This window comes from Ictalurus furcatus, chromosome 19 (assembly GCF_023375685.1).
Source record: "Ictalurus furcatus strain D&B chromosome 19, Billie_1.0, whole genome shotgun sequence".
NCBI classification, from domain to species: Eukaryota; Metazoa; Chordata; class Actinopteri; order Siluriformes; family Ictaluridae; genus Ictalurus; species Ictalurus furcatus.
In genome coordinates this window covers 7,505,028-7,524,658 of record NC_071273.1, presented here as the reverse complement: position 1 = coordinate 7,524,658, position 19,631 = coordinate 7,505,028, and the positions used below count along the sequence as shown (strand labels likewise).

Genomic DNA, 19,631 nt, shown 5'->3' with positions numbered 1-19,631 from the left:
AGAAGGAAAGGTTCAAAGGCCGCACATTTGCTTTGTGGATGTTGTTGTGGTCACTCCTCTCTGTGTGAGAGACACAGCTGGGTAAGAAGTGAACAAAACATGTTTGTAAGCTATTTCACCCCAGTCAGCCTCAGTAGGAACATGGGGATAATCAGGCGATTTAAATCATCAGCAAACAACTCTAGCTTATACTGTAGCTCATGTGTACTGCGTGTCTCATTGCAAACACCACAGAGCAATTTGTTTAAACCCCTAATTGCAAACGACCAAGCAAACCCGGATGTCTGTTCTTTAACTGTGGTAAAGAGTAAGAATAGTTTTTTGATGCCAGGGATAAAATCTTAAATAAATCTAAAATTAGTTTAAACTTATTTCTTTGACGCGTTTCTGTATTTTCACTCTGCGTAATGATTTCTTGCATTACCCACAATGCCATCCGACTACCTGCCGATAGTGGTGCCTGTAGAAATGATCCCTTGCTTCTTTCTCTGCCTAAAGAGAGCGATGCGGCAGCACTTTAGTCCTTTAGTCTGTCTAGCTCTCTCACGTCCTCACCTGTACACTCTGTTCATGCGGATAAAGTTCTACCGCTTCAGTGTTCACGCTAATACCTCCATCAGTGCCTTCATACGTGTCATGTTGTAGATCGCTATCTAGCCAAGCCGAGTCTGGGCGTAACTCAGTGTAACTCTATCGTATAGCCGCATCGTGCTGTGGAACTTTGAGTACAGTGACATTAAACATCGCTTGAAGATGGTAAGTGAGAAAAGAAGCTCTCGCCCAGGCGCTGTACTGATCGTTATCACGTCGAGATTGCTGAAAATCGCTTCGCTTAAAAAGCATTGTAGCTGTGATATTAAATGTAATGTGACATTAATATGACAGAACTATTACAGTAATAAAATATATTGAATATACTTATACTTATATCATAAGTTGATATGTTAATGTGTTTCAGAGTGGGTTTTTCTTTAAACTGATGTGACGGCGCTCTACTTTGAGCTCCATACTGATACCTAGCAGCTTCAGTGTAGCACAGCATGTACGTCCCTGGTGCTGTGGAGACACAGTTATGCATCAGCGTGATGTATTGCTATGTGTGAGCTCTCTATCTATGTAATACGGCAAGTTTTGCACCTCAACAGTGCTGCATAACCAAAAATGTTTGTCTTGAATGGTTCTGGTAGATACGAATAGAAATGATTTTTTTAATTTTAACCCACCAAAGTACTAGAATTCAGAGTTAATCCACCAGGAAAAGAACTTCAGCTGAAGTCCTTTATCCTTCCTTAGGACTTTTTTTCCTTTTCGCAAACACTTTTCTGTTGACGCTGGTCTTCCCCTTGGTTGTTCGTAAAGTTCACTCCTTCACATTCTCCCATTGTGTCTGCCTTTATATGTGCGTTATTGTCCTCCATTATTTTCTTTTGATCTATTTGCCAGTACTACACAATTCACTAGTTGCATTAAAACACTAATGCTGTGTCTCAAAGGCATTTTTAAACAGACTCAAGGGCTCACTGTAGGTTCATACTTTGATGAAGTGTAGACTTGGATGAGGACCACAGAGCTTAGTGCATTGCAGCAAACCTTGGTTTGTTCTGCTGGGAAACCTTGGGATCTGGCATTCATGTGGATGTTACTTTGACACGTACCACCTACCTAAACACTGTTTCAGACCAAGTACACCCCTTCATGGCAACAGTATTCCCAAATGTCAGTGGCCTCTATCAGCAGGATAATGCGCCCTGCCACACTGCAAGAACTGTTCAGGAACGGGTTTGAGGTCCATGACAAAAGTGTTGACTCGGCCTCCAAATTTCCCAGATCTCAATCCGATCGAGCGTCTGTTTGATGTTCTGGACAAACAAGTCCGATCCATAGAGGACCCACCTCACAACTACAGGACTTAAAGGATCTGCTGCTAACGACTTGGTGCCAGATACCACAGCACACCTTCAGAGGTCTTGTGGAGTCTATGCCTTGATGGGTCAGAGCTGTTTTGGCAGCACAAGGTGGTCCTGCACAATATTAGGCAGGTGGTTTTTATATGTAGACATACAGTCATGTGAAAAAATAAGTACACTCCATGGAAATTGTTGTTGTTTTGGACATATTTGGACAAGCAAATATTTAATCATCTTTGAAACAGTGCCTATTAATGAAGTTCATATACTTGAACAAAACCACAGATGAGGTATTCTTCTGTGGAAAAAGTAAGTACACCCTTTGTCTCAGAAGCTAGTATTGCCCCCTTTAGCAGAACTAACTTCTTGTAGGCATTTTGCATAATTGTCCACCAGGCTTGCTAGAATTTTTGACCACTCTTCCATACAATATTCTTTGAGTTGCAAGATGTTTGAGGGTTTTCTTGCACATATTGCCCGTTTCAAATCCCCCCACAACATTTCACTGGGTTTCAAATCCAAGATTTGACTAGGCCATTCCATAACCCTCCATTTCTTCCTTTTGAGCCTCGGTGGATTTGCTCGTGTGCTTAGGATCATTATCCTGTTGAAAGGTCCACTTTCGGTTCAACTTCAACTTTCGGACAGATGGCCTCACATTATCTTCAAGCACTCTTGGATATGATGCAGAATTCATAGTTCAATCAACGAATGCGAACGGTCCAGTCCCTGAGGCAGCGAAACAACCCCAAACCTTAACATTTCTACCACCGTGCTTCACAGTTGGTATGAGGTGCTTCTCCTGAAAAGCTGTCTTTGGTCTGCGTCAAACATGTCTGCTGTTACTGTAGCCAAACAACTCTATCTTTTATTCATCTGTCCAGAGCACATTATTCCAAAAGGTCTGGTCTTTGCCTATATGCTCATTGACAAACTGTAGTCTTACAAAGCCTTTTTCTTGGCACGCCTCCCATGCAGGTCAAATTTGTTCAATCTCTTTCTGATTGTAGAAGCATGCACTTTGACACCAGCAGTTGCAAGACTTACTAGCAGATCCTGTGATGAACTTTTGGGGTTCTTGGAGATTTCTTTTTACATCAGACGGTCTGCTCCTGGGCTGAATTCGCTGGGACGGCCAATCCTGGACTAATTGGCAGTTGTTTGAAACCTGTGCCATTTGTAGAGGATTTTCATTACAGTGGAATGATGTATTTCAAATAATTTGGAGATCTTTTTAAATCCCTTGCCAGACTCATAGGCATCCACAACCTCTCTTCTGAAGGCCTTACAGAACACTTTAGATCTTTAGATGATGACACCACACACCTCAATAGCAAAGGGAACACCAGACACTAGATATGAGAGGGATATAAATAAAACAGGTTCCACCTGCACTCCCTAAGCAGGTTCTAATCACTGGCACACAATCCTGAACACCTGATTCTAATTTTATGGATTTGAAGGCGTGATGAATATAAATGTAGGGGGGTACTTAGGTTTTCTATGTAACTGTTAATTAAAATTGTGAAAATGACTATAAATTATGAAAATTGACTATGTCAATTGTATGTGTCATTTAATAGAGTGTATTAACTTTATTAATAGGCACTGTTTCAAAGAGGATCAAATGTTTGCTTGTCCAAATATGTCAACAATTTCCATGGGGTGTACTTTTTTTTTTTTTCCACATGACTGTACCCAACATTCAATCATGGCGCATAACAGTCATTCCGTCACAGTTCCAGGAGCTGGTGGATTAATCAGGGATGCAATAAGGGTATCCCAAACCTTTGTAATGCTAGCACGTGCCTTATTAAAGATCTCTCTATCATGGCTATGTATGTGTAGTGAACTGGCCACTACATTATTATTATATTGTTTTCTGAGCTTTATCTTTTATGGAGGTTTGTCGGTGTCACTAAATGCAAATAAGCCGTAGTGTAAACGCAGTTTGCACTGATTGGCATTTATGAAAATACGGCATACGTACATAAGAAAATCAGCATTTCGGAAACTTTTTTACATCCGATGGGGAATATGTCCTTCGGTGTGGCCTACAAGAACATTTACACACAACATTGATAAATGAGCCCCATTGTTTGTTTGTTTTTGGTGGACCTTTAATGGACCTAGAGTACTTCAGATTTCCTTATCGTGGTATGTCATACTGGAGTGCCATCTATCCCCTACCTGTAAACAAACGTACCAGCACACCCTGATACCATGATAAAAACTTTATTTTTCTGCACTCTCTCCTACCCATTAGCGTGTGGCTACGTGCTTGCTTTTGTATTATCACTGCTCTGTCCTGCTGCCTTATAAGGAGGCATCCAGCTGCTCAGAGAGTGCTTTAAGCTCAAGACCACCCAGAGCACCGAGAGGGTTTTCTGTCTGTGAGATGGAGTGAGAATCAGATATTTTCAGATATCTCCGGTGCTCTTTTATTCCACAATACATAATTTTGCACTTAATAAACAGTGTGTTAAATAAATCCATTCTGTCCGATGCATGGTAGAGAGACAACTTGATAACATTAAAGCTAGAGATTTAACATTCCCTGATTTAGCATCAGAGATCCTGTCCCAATGAATAAGAGGTTTTTGGAATGTGTTCTGTATATGTAAGCCACATTCTTTCAAACAGGAGCATCAGAGTAGGGAAAATACTAAACCGATGCCTTCCGGGCTGGAACATCATGGACTCAAACGAAGATGAATTGTTTGTAAATTATTAAATATTTAAACAAGGGTTTTACTCATAAAGTCATTTATTCAGTACTGTTGATAACTACATGATTTGGTGGTCAGAGAAACTGCAGCATGTTGTTGCTGTCAAACTTTCATGCTGTCATTGCAGTCCTGAAACCTTTTTTAAATGTCTGGGTTCAGGTTGCCAGTACTTCCAGCCAAGCACAATAATCAAATCCAGTCTGGCATGTAGATGGCTCGGTACTGCATGCCTGACTTGGCTTGTATGATTGAACCAATTCCCAAGTTTCTCTTTAGGACATTCAAACCCGACCTGAAGTGTTTCATGTCCGTAATGCGAAACTGGCTTCATGCCGTGTTTCCTCTGAATACCCTACATGGTAAACAAAAAAGATGTAACTCCTGTTCAAGCAAAAAAAAAAAAACAACAAAAAAAACCCCACACACTAAACGTACGATTCTGTCATTTTGTATAATTTGTACTTTGATTGGATAATCTGTGATTAATCCATCTACGTGTACTTTCTCCTCCAAAGGCATGTTGGGGGATGATGGAGTAAATAATCCACCACATTCGCTTTCATTACACCTATGACTCTATTTCACATGCACATTCACTGTGTCAGTGACGGGGGATGCAGAATAGCAGCCTGTATGCGCACGAAATCTAGGGGGCGTTTGACTCTGTGTAATCACATGACAGGACTGTCAGTGAGAGGCTACATGAATCTACAGTCTGGGCTAGAGAGAATCAGACCGAGGTTCACGGTTTCATACCATTCTGTGTATTTTTTTATTATTTATTTATTTTTTTATGACCATGTCACTGACCATGTCAGTATTTTTTTTTTTATTGCAAAGTCATGTACTTATACGGTGAATTTTCAAAGTGGAAAGCAAGTATTTCAAAGAAAATCAAAAACTGAAAAAATGATTCTTGCATAAGTATTCAAAGCCCCATGTTCCTTTGCATAAAGCTCCAGATGAAAGATATTGTCTTAACAAAGACACAATGAAACATACCTGAATTAACACCATTCATACAGTGAAGCACGGTGGTGGTGGTGGCATCATGCTCAGGATACACTTTTCATTCCCAGAACCTGGGAATCTTGTCAAAATTGAAGGTAGAATAGATGGAGCAAAATACAGGTGGATATTACATGAGATCCTGCATCAGTCTGCTGAAAAACTAAAGCTTGGGAGAAACTTCACCTTTCAGCAGGACAGTGATCCCAAACACAAGGAGGGGTTAAAATAAAAAAAAAAAGGTGAATGGTTTACAGTGGCCAAGTCAAAGTCCAGATCTGAAGCTTATTGTTTTGAAAATTTCAGTCAACAAACAACATCCAACCAACCCGAAGAACCTTGAAGAAGAACAAATCTTCCAGGAAGAATGGGTGAAATTCACTCCCAAACAGTGTGCAAAGCTGGTAGAAACTCACCTCAACAGGCTTAAAGCTGTTACTGCCGCAAAATGTGGTTCTACCAAGTACTAGTTTGAAAGGGTTGAATACTTCTGCAAGCAGCGTTGTGCAGTTTTTATTATTATCAATAACAATAAAATCAATTTTGACTTAAAAAATTTACTATAAGAACATGTTGATTAGCAATAAAAATACTACCTGGAACAATTGGTGTAATCCAGACGAATCCGAGGACCTTTAAGAGGCACTGTATTTTTTTATCCACTTCTGATACATGCTCTTTATAGTGCTTCTAGGGAAGACACTCTGCATTTTCACTACCTAAAATAAATGATGCTCCATCCTTAGAAATGTCTCCATATTTGACATTTTATGAGATGTGTGGCTCTCACCCGTACCTCCGACACGTCACGTATCTTATTCCAGTATTAAAACAGGAAATGTTAAGGCTGTTAGCAAATCCTCTGTGGCGATTATGGCATTTTCACCTGGGAAATTTCTAAGATCTGACAGATCTCAGTCTTGGACAATGTAAGATGTCAGTGGAAACATCTGTTAGACAGGTTTTCGACCTTCCTGAGGTCTAGTTCTTCTCTGTTCCAGTTGGCCTGAGCTGAGCCCTATACCCATACTAAGACGCTCTGCATGATTCGGCAAAAACCAGGTGTTGCTCATACATACAGCAGAGGCATTTTGTATAAATCTGTCAAATAAAATTTCGAAGTCTAAAATAGTTTCTGTTGTTCAAACAAAGATTTCCCTTGACTCCAGGGGTTAGTATTCACAAAGACTTTTAAAGTTAAAAGTAGCTTTTTGTGTTTACTGCATTTGGGAGACACCCTTATCCAGAGCGACTTACATTTATCTCATTTATACAGCTGAGGAGTTGAGGGTTAACGGTCTTGCTCAAGGGCCCAGTAGTGGCAGCTTGGTTGCACTGGGATTTGAAGGCACAACCTTCCAATCAGAAGTCTAATGTCTTAACCATTGAGCTACCACAATGAGGACAAGCCAGCTGACTAATCATCAATACTAGCTTCCCACCAAATCAGAGAAGAAATAAATGCCTTTTTATTAACAACAACAAAAGGGTTCTCCATTAATTTGAATTCCTTTTCTTTTTATATTATAACACCAGACTCATTCATTCACTCTCTCACGACCCTTTGCTTTGTTTACACTCTCTCTATCATTCATGACTGGCTGCCTGCTCCTGCCAGTCACTGTGTAGTTTAACCTCGTTCACGCCTAGAGCTGGGGCATGATAATGTTTGAGATACTGTATCTGAGCTGGTATTTAACATGTGTCCATATTTCTTGCCAATTCTGATCTGACACCATTAACACAGTGGTGACTGTGAAGTACGATTACAGGATTGTCAGGGCAGCTTAGGAACAGGTTTTTTTTTTCCACCCCAGATTCAATAATAATGTTTGAGCTTTTTTTTTGTTGTTGTTTAAAAAACCCTATGTGCTATAGCTTTAAACCACACGGTGTGCATCATGCAGAAGTGCTGCTTGATTATTTCATGCGCCAGCTATGTGTTATGAGTTATGAGAAAGAAAAGGCATTACGTAATGAGATATTTTGGTGTGCTTTTTGATTCAGTGCCATGACCCGATGATCGTTGATTACTGCTCATGTGACTGTGGAACTTCAAATCTGTCATGCAAGTTCAGAGTTCAGCCACTAGATGACATCAATACAGATAGCAGTGCTGGTTAAAGTGGAGGGGAAACAGTGCGAGGGCATTGTCTACATGGACTCCTTCCTGTTTTCCTTTCCCAGTAGAGGAACGGGTCCAAGAGAAGCCTGAATGTGTTTCCCTGACAGTAACTATGGCAGCCTGAATTCGGTCCTACACTGTTTGCCCCATGCTGATGCACTGCTCATCCCTCGACCAAAAGGGCTAACTGATGTGACTCGCTCTGTGCTGGTCAGCCAACACGGTTGACTGATGGTTCCCTTTCTTAGCATGCCAGATGACCACTGCTGATTCAGAGGCGCCACGATTTGTTGTCCAAGAAGGGCCTGCTTTTGGGTTTTATATGGTCACAGAAAACGTTAATGTACACTTCCAATAAGAGATTATATGCGTTTGTTACACCCATATGTGATGGCTGAGTTATGTGCATAGTGGACTGCGTATCTGCTTTCTATAACATGCATCTAATTGGGAGGTGCTGAAACCGAACAGGGCCAAGTACATATTTCTCAGCTACACCAAACAACATTATAATCCTGTAAATTAGATCCGTACAATTACCCACGCTTATTTAAGTTTTGGTTTTTTTAATTATATTCCACCAGAATCATTTTATTCGTCTTATACATTTACATGCATTAGGAATTTCTCTCTGTGTTTACAACACATTTACCATCCTAGTATCCAGATATCGCACATTAAGCAGAAATTGGTAGACTCTGTTGTAATTTATACCACAGTGAAGGTAGAAATGGTAGTTCAGGGTGCATTAAGAGGAGTGGTACAATTGTGGTGTATAATAAATAACAATAGCAATATATTGAAATAATAATATATTCGTTAAATAGTCCATTCATCCATTTTCCATACCGTTTATCCTACACAGGGTCACGGGGAGCCTGGAGCCTATCCCAGGGAATTCGGGGAACAGGGCGGGGAACACTCTGGATGGGGTGCCAACCCATCGCAGGACACAATCGCACACACATTCAAACACCTATTTATACAATACAGACAATTTGGAAATGTCAGTCAGGTTACAATGCATGTCTTTGGACTGGGGAAGGAGACTGGAGCGCCTGGAGGAAACCCCCGAACCACGGGGAGAACATGCAAACGCCACGCACATGGGGCAGAGGCTGGATTCGAATCCCCAAGCCGGAGGTGCGAGACAAACATGCTAACCACTAAGCCACTGTGCCCCCAGTAATAATAATAATTATTATTAGTATTATTATTATTATTATTCTTTTTATTGACTCAACAAATGTTGACTGAATAATCTTGTAGTTACTAATTAGATGCTCAACCACATTTACATGCACAGTAATGCTTGCTCAAGCAAACCTTACTCTGAAATTCCCATTCTGGGTAAGCCTTCATTCATTCTTTTATTTGCTCATTCATTCGTTCAGTAATAGACCAGTGGGGTTTATACATTTATTTATACCAGTCTATGTAATATAAGATTATGTGAAGCCATGCACCAAATAATTCGTTGCTAGTCATTTATAATCCAAGTTTCCTTTCCTGTAGTCCATCTCGACTGTTGACTAGGCAAGCATGTATCCCACTGTGTGTTATTTAATGCATTTGATTAAGTCATTGGAGTTGCTTGGCTACAGCTTGTCACAAGGCTTTTTCCAGGCTGGAAGGCAATAGAGGAGACTAACTCAATTTGTCCTGCTTCCTCACAGTAAAACACTCTGCAGTGAGTTCTGGGAGAGTGTAAAGAATGTAGAGATGTTTCTATATGAAGCATAATTGGATGTGGGTGTTTTTTTTTGTAAGAGATTATTTACACTGCCCTCTATTAATATTGGCACCTTTTGGTAAATATGAGCAAAGAAGGCTGTGAAATATTGTCTTTATTGTTTAACTTTTTGATCTTTCGTTCACAACATTCACAAAAATACTCTGCTCTCATGGAGATCAAACAATTGCAAACAGAACACAGGTTTATCCAAAAAAATATATTTGTTATATATAGGTGTGCAACAATTATTGGCACCCTTTTAGTCAATAATTTGTGCTACCTCCCTTTGTCAAGATAGCATAATGCCTGATGAGGTTGGAGAATACATGGAAAGGGGTCTGAGATTGTTCTTCCATACAGAATCTCTCCAGATCCTTCACATTTCGAGGTCCACGCTGGTGGACTCTCCTCTTCAGTTCCCCCACAGGTTTTCTATGGGTTTCAGGTCAGGGGACTGGGATGGTCATGATAGGACCTTGATTTTGTGGTCAGTAAACCATTTTTGTGTTGATTTTGATGTATGTTTTGGATCATTGTCCTGCTGGAAGATCCAACCACAGCCCATTTTAAGCTTTCTGGCAGAGGCAGTCAGGTTTTCATTTAATATCTGTTGATATTTGATAGAGTCCATGATGCCATGTATCCTAACAAAATGTCAGGTCCTCTGGCAGAAAAACAGCCCCAAAACATTAAAGATCCTCCACCATATTTAACCGTGGGCATGAGGTACTTTTCCATATGGCTACCTCTCTGTGTGCACCAAATCCACCTCTGGGGTTTATTGCCAAAAAGCTTTATATTGGTTTCATCTGACCATAGAACCCGATCCCATTTGAAGTTCCAGTAGTGTCTGGCAAACTGAAGACGCTCGAGTTTGTTTTCGGATGAGAGTAGAGGCTTTTTTCTTCAAACCCTTCCAAACAACTTGTGGTGATGTAGGTGACTTCAGATTGTAGTTTTGGAGACTTTCTGGTCCCATGACACAACTAACTTGGAGATTTTTTGGCCACTCGAACCGTCCTCTTCACAGTGCGTTGAGACGATATAGACACACGTCCAATTCCAGGTTGATTCATAACTTTTCCAGTTGACAGGAACTTCTTAATTATTGCCCTGATGGTGGAAATGGGCATTTTCAATGCTTGTGCTATTTTCTTATAACCACGTCCCATTTTGTGAAGCTCAACAACCTTTTGCCGCACATCACAGCTATATTCCTCGGTCTTACCCATTGTCATGAATGACTAAGGGGATTTGGCCCATGTGTTACCTCATATGTATACCCCTGTGAAACAGGAAGTGATGGTTGATCAATTTCCTATTCCTAGTCACCCAGCTGTAATAAAAAAAAAAAAAGAGTAAAATATCAGTGGGAATATACTTCAAATATATTTTTCTCATATGAATTCATGGGGTGCCAGTAATTGTTGCATACCTATATTTAACAAAGATATATTTTTGGGGTAAACCTGTGTTGTGTTTGCAATTGTTTGATATCCATGAAAGCAGAGTATTTTTGTGAATATTTTAAATAAAGTATCATAAGATTAAACATTAAAGACAATTTTTCACAGCCTTCTTTGCTCATATTTACCAAGGGTGCCAATATTAGTGGAGGGCTCTGTATATAAAAAGCTTTATCAATACAGTGCATTACATTGGCCTGTTATTATTGGGCATAGTACATTTACAGTGTAAACACCCTCCAGTCTGACCCCCTAGTATGCAAATTTTAAAAAATTTTTACATTTTTTCCCCTTTTTTCCAGGCTGAGTTTTCAGAGATCAACGTGGCATCCACCGTCAGCACTGGCTGTGTGGTCGATATGCAGGTCACGCGAGGTGGCACCAAAGTTGTCAGGTAAGCACTCAGTTTGAACCATGCAAACGTCTGGAGGAAAGTTTGCACGGTTAGCCGTTGTATTTCATACTGCGGGACGGTTATTACTGGGAGGTTTCATCATCGAGATGCCATCTATAGTTTAGAGTTTAGCTCATAATTGGTTAATTTAATAACTTAATCTGGTGTTTATTGTGGAGGGCCAGCAGTCTCTCACTGCATGCTCTACACCATGACTGATTGCTTATCTTTTTAGCAGATATATTCAAAATATATCTGGGGTGCAGTTGAGGGGTGAGATGGAAAATACCAAAGAATAAATATTTAAATGACCGTTTCAGACCTGTTCCAAGCGCCACATGTTAACACAAACATAGTCAAAAACAGGTCATGCGACCAGCAAACAGACTTAACGGGGCAAAAACCAGAATCTAATAAACCGGAATAAGATCATAATGGGGTTAGCACGTTTGCCTCGCACCTCTGAGGTTCATATTCTCCCCGTGCTTTAGGGGTTTCCTCCAGTTCCTCTGGTTTCCTCCCCCAGTCCAAAGACATGCGTTGTAGGCTGATTGGCATGTCCAAATTGTTCGTAGTGTGTGTGTGATTGTGCCCTGTGATGGGTTAGGACTAGAGCTGCACCAATGTATATTCGGTCTCGGCTGATAAAGGCAATTTTTCACGCTATGGGCTATCAGTTTAAAAACATCCGATGATCAGGGCCGATCCTGTCAATCAAAAGAGGGCGGGAAAACACATGGATTTTGTGCTGTGTGTAAAGATGATGTCTCTTGTGTGGAATGACGACAAAACTGCACTTTGTAAGCGCTGTAAGCTCTGCACTGATACAATTTTACACCGGACGCTGCAGGAGAACAGAAGCAGTGCGTGTTTTCTTCGGTGTGCATGTTAACGAGTGAATGCTTTTTCGCCGGATGCTGCAGCAGTGAAGCAGGAGTTTCGGCGTCAGGTCTAATTTATTTATTTTTTTTACCGCGCTACTCAAGCTGCTCGTGCTGAATTAAAGAGCCAGTACACCACTGAAAGATTTAAATGAAGATGAGTCGACAAAAAAATATATATTGCACAGAAAAATATATTTGTAGAGTAGTATATTTCATATCCAGTTAATGTTAATATAGAAAAAAGTTGATATTATATATTACCAGTTTGATGTTCAGTGATGAAGTAGAAATGCTTTTGTTTGTGGTGAGTGAATGTGAGACTAACAGGAGGATTTTTACAATTCAGTCAATGTTAATATGAATTAATAACATTCAATAAGTTAAAGCGTACTTTAATCTTCAGAATTTAATTGTTTAATTGAATTTAATTTAATGCTAATTAGAGTAATGTGTTTTCTGTTTATGAGATCAGTTAATTTGAAACAACTTGTTGAAATGGAGAGAATAAAGTGTTTATTTGCATTTCCTTCAGAATTGTGGAATTAATTATTATTCATTTAAAAGAAGGCAGAAAAGGCAGAACTATCGGTATCGTTATACCGATATCACTCTGAATAATCGGTTATCGGTATCGGCCGATATCACTCTGAATAATCGGTATCGGGCTACTGGTTCTGTTTTACTATAGTGAACTTCAAACATTCATGCAGCATTTTGGACTGAAATTGCAGTACAGCAACAACAGCAGACAATAGTGAGCTTAGCCCTTTACTGCATGGTGTTGCCATATGGCAACGATTACTTTATCTCCAATTTTTTGATAGGCAATAATACAAAACTGCTATTATCCTATGTAAGTGGAAAAGGGTGGCTTTAACTTTGATATAACAAAAAAAAAATGCCATTTCACATTATCAGGAAGTGCAGTTGGCACTTCCTTTTTTGCAATCACATGGCATGGTGAAGGACATTATCGTAGGGCTCTCAAAATTTAAACAATGTCTGAGATAAGTTTACATGAGATATGTTGCATGAGATATGGCAACAACATGCGATAATGGAACTGTGGTATGTGCATTCATGAATTGAAACAGGCCTATGTAGCAAAAAAGACACTAATCTTCTGTAATGGTATGTTTACATGTTTTCACATTCAAAGTAAGAAAAACTGTTGTATATTTTTTTACCTGAACTAAATCAAGTAATGAAAATCAATTAAAAAAAAACATTTTTTTAATGTAAATGTAATCATTCATGCAGTAGAGGGTTAGTAACAAGCTAGCCAGCAGACAATAACAAGTAGTGTTAGCAACAAGCTAGCCAGCTAACATTAACTATAATATTGATGAATACCTCCTCAAAGCAGTGATTAGTATGGTCAGTGTTATAGCTTTAACCAAGTACTGTGTGTGTATATTAACTGATCTAAAGCCAATACGGCTATAAACTAATGTGAAAGTAGAAAAGGGGAACTTTACACTCTTCACAGTGGGAGCAGCCATGTTGATTTGACGTCATGCCGTAAATGGGGAAGGAACTGGTAGTAGAGAAGACTACGCCAAGTTGAGGAGTTGAAATTGCAAGTTGAGGGAGTGTTTTTGGTGGATTTTACCAGTTGTAAGTCGGAATTTAGAAGTTGCAACTTCGCCTCAAAGACAGCATTTGTACTGAGATGATCTTGCAAGTATGCTTACTGGCTACAGGAAATGTCTGCTGGGTCAGTTGCAATATTAGTTAAATGGACTGTTAAAGTAGGCTTTTCTTTGGCATGTTTAGTGACAAAAGCTAGAGGTCTGTGTTCATGTTCGAGATCCACCTATGGGAAGGGCATCCATACCTGACCTCTGTAGAGGCATCCAATTGCACCAAGTCTGGCTGTGTTGACAGATGACATTTGCTTCTTGTGTCCTCAGCTCGCTGGTTCGCTGACTTTTTGTCAGACTTTTTGTCTGCATGAGGACATATCCCTGGGATCAGCCTCCGCCAGACTTGTTTGTTTTACTAGCCAGGTTACCTGTGTCAATCACCGGAAGCCACCCACACTTGCACAGCTCATTAGACTGCACACCTACTCTTAAATCTTTTTTCCCCCTGTCCTATGGCAGCCTGCTTTATGGACCCGACCGAGCCCTGTGCTTCACTGCCATGGTGCATACGTACGGTTTCCACCATGGATTCTCATCCCTTCTGCGTGGTCTGTATGGGCCTTAAATGCGTGGAAGAAGCCATTGATTTCCCAAACAACTGTAGCCACCTCCTAGCGCTTTCCAAAAAGCTTCAGTGCCAAAGGGTCAAATTGGCTGCAACCCAGATCTTAGATTTTGGACAGTCCGACTCTGATGGGAGAAACGGCTATGACAGGCCTCTCTGAGCTGGGCCGATCAAAGCATCCCTTCTCTCCTCGAGGGCATCTTACCAGGTGAACCCTCATTCGAGGATGACGCAGGCCTTCTAGAGGGTTCAAAGGATGACGAGGGCATCCTGTCTTCTTTAACACCCCAGGCTAATGTTTCCGCAGCCTTACAGTGCATCCGGAAAGTATTCACAGCGCTTCACTTTTTCCACATTTTGTTATGTTACAGCCTTATTCCAAATTGGATTAAATTCGTTATTTCCCTCAAAATCCTACAAACAATACCCCATAATGACAACGTGAAAGAAGTTTGTTTGAAATCTTTGCAAATTTATTAAAAATGAAAAACAAAAAAAGCACATGCACATAAGTATTCACAGCCTTCGCTCAATACTTTGTTGAAGCACCTTTGGCACCAATTACAGCCTCAAGTCTTTTTGAGAATGATGCTACAAGCTTGGCACGACTATTTTTGGCCAGTTTCTCCCATTCTTCTTTGCAGGACCTCTCAAGCTCCATCAGGTTGGATGGGGAGCGTCGGTGCACAGCCATTTTCAGATCTCTCCAGAGATGTTCAATCGGGTTCAAGTCTGGGCTCTGGCTGGGCCACTCAAGGACATTCACAGAGTTGTCCTGTAGCCACTCCTTTGTTATCTTGGCTGTGTGCTTAGGGTCGTTGTCCTGTTGGAAGATGAACCTTCGCCCCAGTCTGAGGTCCAGAGCGCTCTGGAGCAGGTTTTCATCAAGGATGTCTCTGTACATTGCTTCATTCATCTTTCCCTCGATCCTGACTAGTCTCCCGGTTCCTGCCGCTGAAAAACATCCCCACAGCATGATGCTGCCACCACCATGCTTCACTGTAGAGATGGTATTGGCCAGGTGATGACTGGTGCCTGGTTTCCTCCAGACACGACGCTTGCCATTCAGGGCAAAGAGTTCAATCTTTGTTTCATCAGTCCAGAGAATTTTGTTTCTCATGGTCTGAGAGTCCTTCAGGTGCCTTTTGGCAAACTCCAGGCGGGCTGTGGCTTCCATATGGCCACTCTATCATACAGGCCTGATTGGTGGAGTTCTGCAGAGATGGCTGTTCTTCTGGAAGGTCCTCCTTACGGATAATGGAGGCTACTGTGCTCATTGGGACCTTCAATGTTGCAGAAATGTTTCTGTACCCTTCCCCAGATCTGTGCCTCGATACAATCCTGTCTCGGAGGTCTACAGACAATTCCTTGGACTTCATGGCTTGGTTTGTGCTCTGACGTGCATTGTTAACTGTGGGACCTTATATAGACAGGTGTGTGCCTTTCCAAATCATGTCCGATCAACTGAATTGACCACAGGTGGACTCCAATCTAGTTGTAGAAACATCTCAAGGATGATCAGTGGAAACAGGATGTACCTGAGCTCAATTTTGAGTGTCATGGCAAAGGCTGTGAATACTTATGTACATGTGCTTTTTTTGTTTTTCATTTTTAATAAATTTACAAAGATTTCAAACAAACTTCTTTCACGTTGTCATTATGGGGTATTGTTTGTAGAATTTTAAGGAAAATAATGAATTTAATCCATTTTGGAATAAGGCTGTAACATAACAAAATGTGGAAAAAGTGAAGCGCTGTGAATACTTTCCGGATGCACTGTATATTAGTCCGTACTGTTCAAGTTTTATCAGCGAGCAGCCGCTTGTTTCAATATCGAATGGCCAGCCCTGCAAAGTGCCCCTGATCAAGAGAGGGATGTTTACAATGAGAAACTCCTGGGACTCCCTTCTGGCCCAAGAAAACAGCTCCTCCCGGTCCTCCCGGCATGTGCCAAGCACATGAAACACTGCTGAGGAGACCCGCTCAACCTGAAACACAGTCTGGCAGGCCTTGAGGTTAAGGATATGGCAGCCCCCCGCCATTGAGCCCTCCATCGCAAGGCACCTTAACCGCTCTCGAGGTGGCCTGCTCGCTCCCCCTAAGCCCACTCTCCCCAGCAAAATGGACCATTTTTCTGCATCCATTCACCAGGCCCTTTATAAGGCCTCAGCCTTGGCTGTCAGTGCCCTCAATGTGTCCTCACTTCTGTCAGCTTACCAGGCTGAGCACCTGGTTGACACGGGGCAGCAAATGGAGAAAGGGTATCCCTCAACCTCACTCTGGAAGGAGATCCTGACCATTAATGACCTCATCCTCTACAATGCACACCAAGCTGTCCAGGTGAGTGGGCGTTCCATGGCCCTCTCTGTGGTTGGTGAGCATGCGTTCTGGCTTAATCTATCGGGTCTCCCCCATAACAAGAAGCTGTGCATCGCAGGTTTGGACCTGAATTGAATAGCCGTGCATGAGCGTCTATCACGAGAGCGAATTCTCTCCCTAATGAATTGCCTCTCACAGTTCAAGGAGAGGGTGAGGGTACAATATCTCACATGCCTCAGACTACAGGGCCTTATGGCATCAGACATTCAGGTTTGCCTTTGGGCATTCTGAGAATGAGGGCATTCATAAAATGGGTTTTATCACTCCACCTTTACACGACCTCGGCCGCTCCGTCACAGTGACGTGCTCATGCTCAGCGGCCCTGCAACACTGGAGGAACAGCTCATGGCACTCCCGTCGGGGCGGCCATGTTGCAAAAAGTGGTGATGACGGATGAGTCCTCAACAGGGTGGGGAGCCACCCAGGAGGGCAGAACAGTGAATGGCATGTTGGCAAAGGAACTCCACTCAGCCCACATAATCAATTACAGTAGCTCATTACAGTATGGAAGGCTCTGAAACCTTTCCTGCCCTGCCTCCAGGGGCACCATGTGCTAGTACGCTGCAACAATACCACGAGTGTAGCACACGTCAGTTGCCAAGGAGGGGTGCACTCCTCCAAGCTTCATGCTCTAGCTCACAGGCTTTTACATTGGAACAGGCAACACTTTCTGTCGTTACATGTGACCCATGTCCCAGGCATCTTGAACAGGGGTGCAGACCTCCTGTCAAGGGAGAACCTGCTCTATGGAGACTGGTGCCTACAGCCGCAAGTAGTGGACTTGTCAGAGTGATTCAGCTGGGATGCCGTAGATCTCTTTGCCTTGTGCAAAAATACTCATTGTCCTATGTTCTTCTCACTAAGGGACAGGGACGAACCCCTCAGCGTGGATGCACTGGCCCATCCGTGGCCCAGCATGCTGCTCTACGCATTCCCTCCCCTTTGCTTAATAGCCCCCACCATAACCAGGGTGAGAGTTCAGAGCTTGACCCTCATTCTGGTGGCACCCAGGTGACCCAAGGTGCTGTGGCTGGCAGAGACAATTCCTCTCCTGTATGCCCAGCCGTGGCCCCTCCCATTATGCACAGAACTGTTGTCTCAGGCGAACAGAGAAATCTATCACTCCTGTCCAGTCTGTATGACCCTCTGGGCTTGGCCCATGAGAGGGCAAACCTAAACGCAATGGGACTCCCTCCACATGTGCTTACCACCATTCAGAGTGCTAGGGCCTCCTTCACACATTCCCTATATGACTGTAAGGGGCGTGTTTTCGAGGAGTGGTGCGATGGGTGCTGCCTGATATCGTATCAGTGTTTGGTTTTGGATATTTTATGTTTTTTGCAAGACCTTATGGACGGTGGTAAATCCTTTTCCACTATTAAGGTCTACCAAGTGGCTATTGCTGCATTCTATGTTTGGTTTGACGATATGATGGTGGGTCTGTCCTTGAAGACAGCTTTACTCCTGGCCCTGGCTTCAGCCAAACGTGCCATTGATTTCCATGCACTTTCTGTTCATTCCTCGTGCACTAAATTCTCTCTCAGTAGAGATAAGGTTTTTTTTAGACTCAACCCAGCCTTTATGCTTAAATGCTTCCCAGCATTCACCTGTGAAGTGATTGAGCTTTCTGCTTTTCATCCTCCTCCCTTCTGCTCTGGGCTAGCTGGATAGGACTAGGCTTTTCAGGAGGAGTGACCAGCTCGATGTCACTAGGACCCCGGTAGCTCACTCTGTCATAAGAGTGGGCTCCTTGTAGCCTTCCTCCCTTAAGCCCTCTTCTCCATGTTGAAACTTGGGCTGTCAGGCTTCGCTTATTCATGTCACCAGCATGTCCTTCATGTTCTACCTGCATCTCACTATAACCTTCATGCATGGTGTTACCAGGCACGTCATTATGGGATGCATCAAGCACCAACTATCTAGGTGACTATCCCCTGGCTTACAGGGCCTCACCGTGAGTGTGCAATCGGGGAGTTGTCCATTTCTCCCATAGGTGGATCTTGAACATGAGCTGATGAAAGAGAACAATAGGTTACCGTAACCCCGGTGTTAGAGTGGAGAGATCCACCAAGCTTGTCCCGCTTGATGCACGAGAAGCGAATTTGCTCACTGAGGAACAGGCGTGTGTGCAGGTCATTTATGCATTCAGGTAAGGGGTGTGCCCTTACCTGGCATTGGACACGTGCTCCTGTCTGTCACAGGCAGACTTTCTGCAATTGGATGCTTTTACAGAGGTCAGGTACATATGCCCTTCCCATAGATGGATCTCTCCACTCTACATTCCAGAGAACTGGGGTTGCGGACAGTAACCTATTGGTTTTTGACACTAAACCTAAACTAGCCAAACAAAGCGCGCTCTCTCTCATTTTCTTAAAGTAATGAATGAGATATGACAATTACAATTTTCTATATCTGTAGTGTTATGCTGGTAAATCCAACGATTTTGTGTTTTTTATATGAGTTGAAGGAGTTGTGTTTTCCAGGTTTCAGCTGATTTGTTGAGGGCTGCTATGGAAAAGGAGAATGAAATAAGAGCGTATTTAGTCCTTGGAATGCCTTCAGCTCTGTTTTCCACACCAGTCAGTCAGCTCATAGCTCAGCTTGCAGGGTCATGTGCCAGTGTGCTGGGAATGCCACAGCTAAACCACTCAGTTAACCCCATTTAAATCCAGTTTCATTTCTGCCCTCCATCTTTCCAGTGCTCACAGAATCAACCACAACCAATTCACAGTCTCTGGCACTGTTTTTATCATTACAGCAGTTAAGCTTAATCAGCAAGAGTGAAAGGGAAGC

General features: G+C 42.2%; 1 protein-coding gene across 2 annotated transcripts in view; it reads left to right on the top strand.

Annotated features, from left to right (window-relative positions):
• The window catches only part of LOC128623421 (synapsin-3-like), a 122,801-nt gene that overhangs the window by 42,837 nt on the left and 60,333 nt on the right, over positions 1-19,631 (top strand). For both annotated transcript variants that reach the window (XM_053650473.1, XM_053650472.1), the window contains exon 4: positions 11,273-11,364. In XM_053650473.1, coding sequence (XP_053506448.1) covers positions 11,273-11,364 — 92 coding nt within the window. The remainder of the gene's footprint in view (positions 1-11,272; positions 11,365-19,631) is intronic.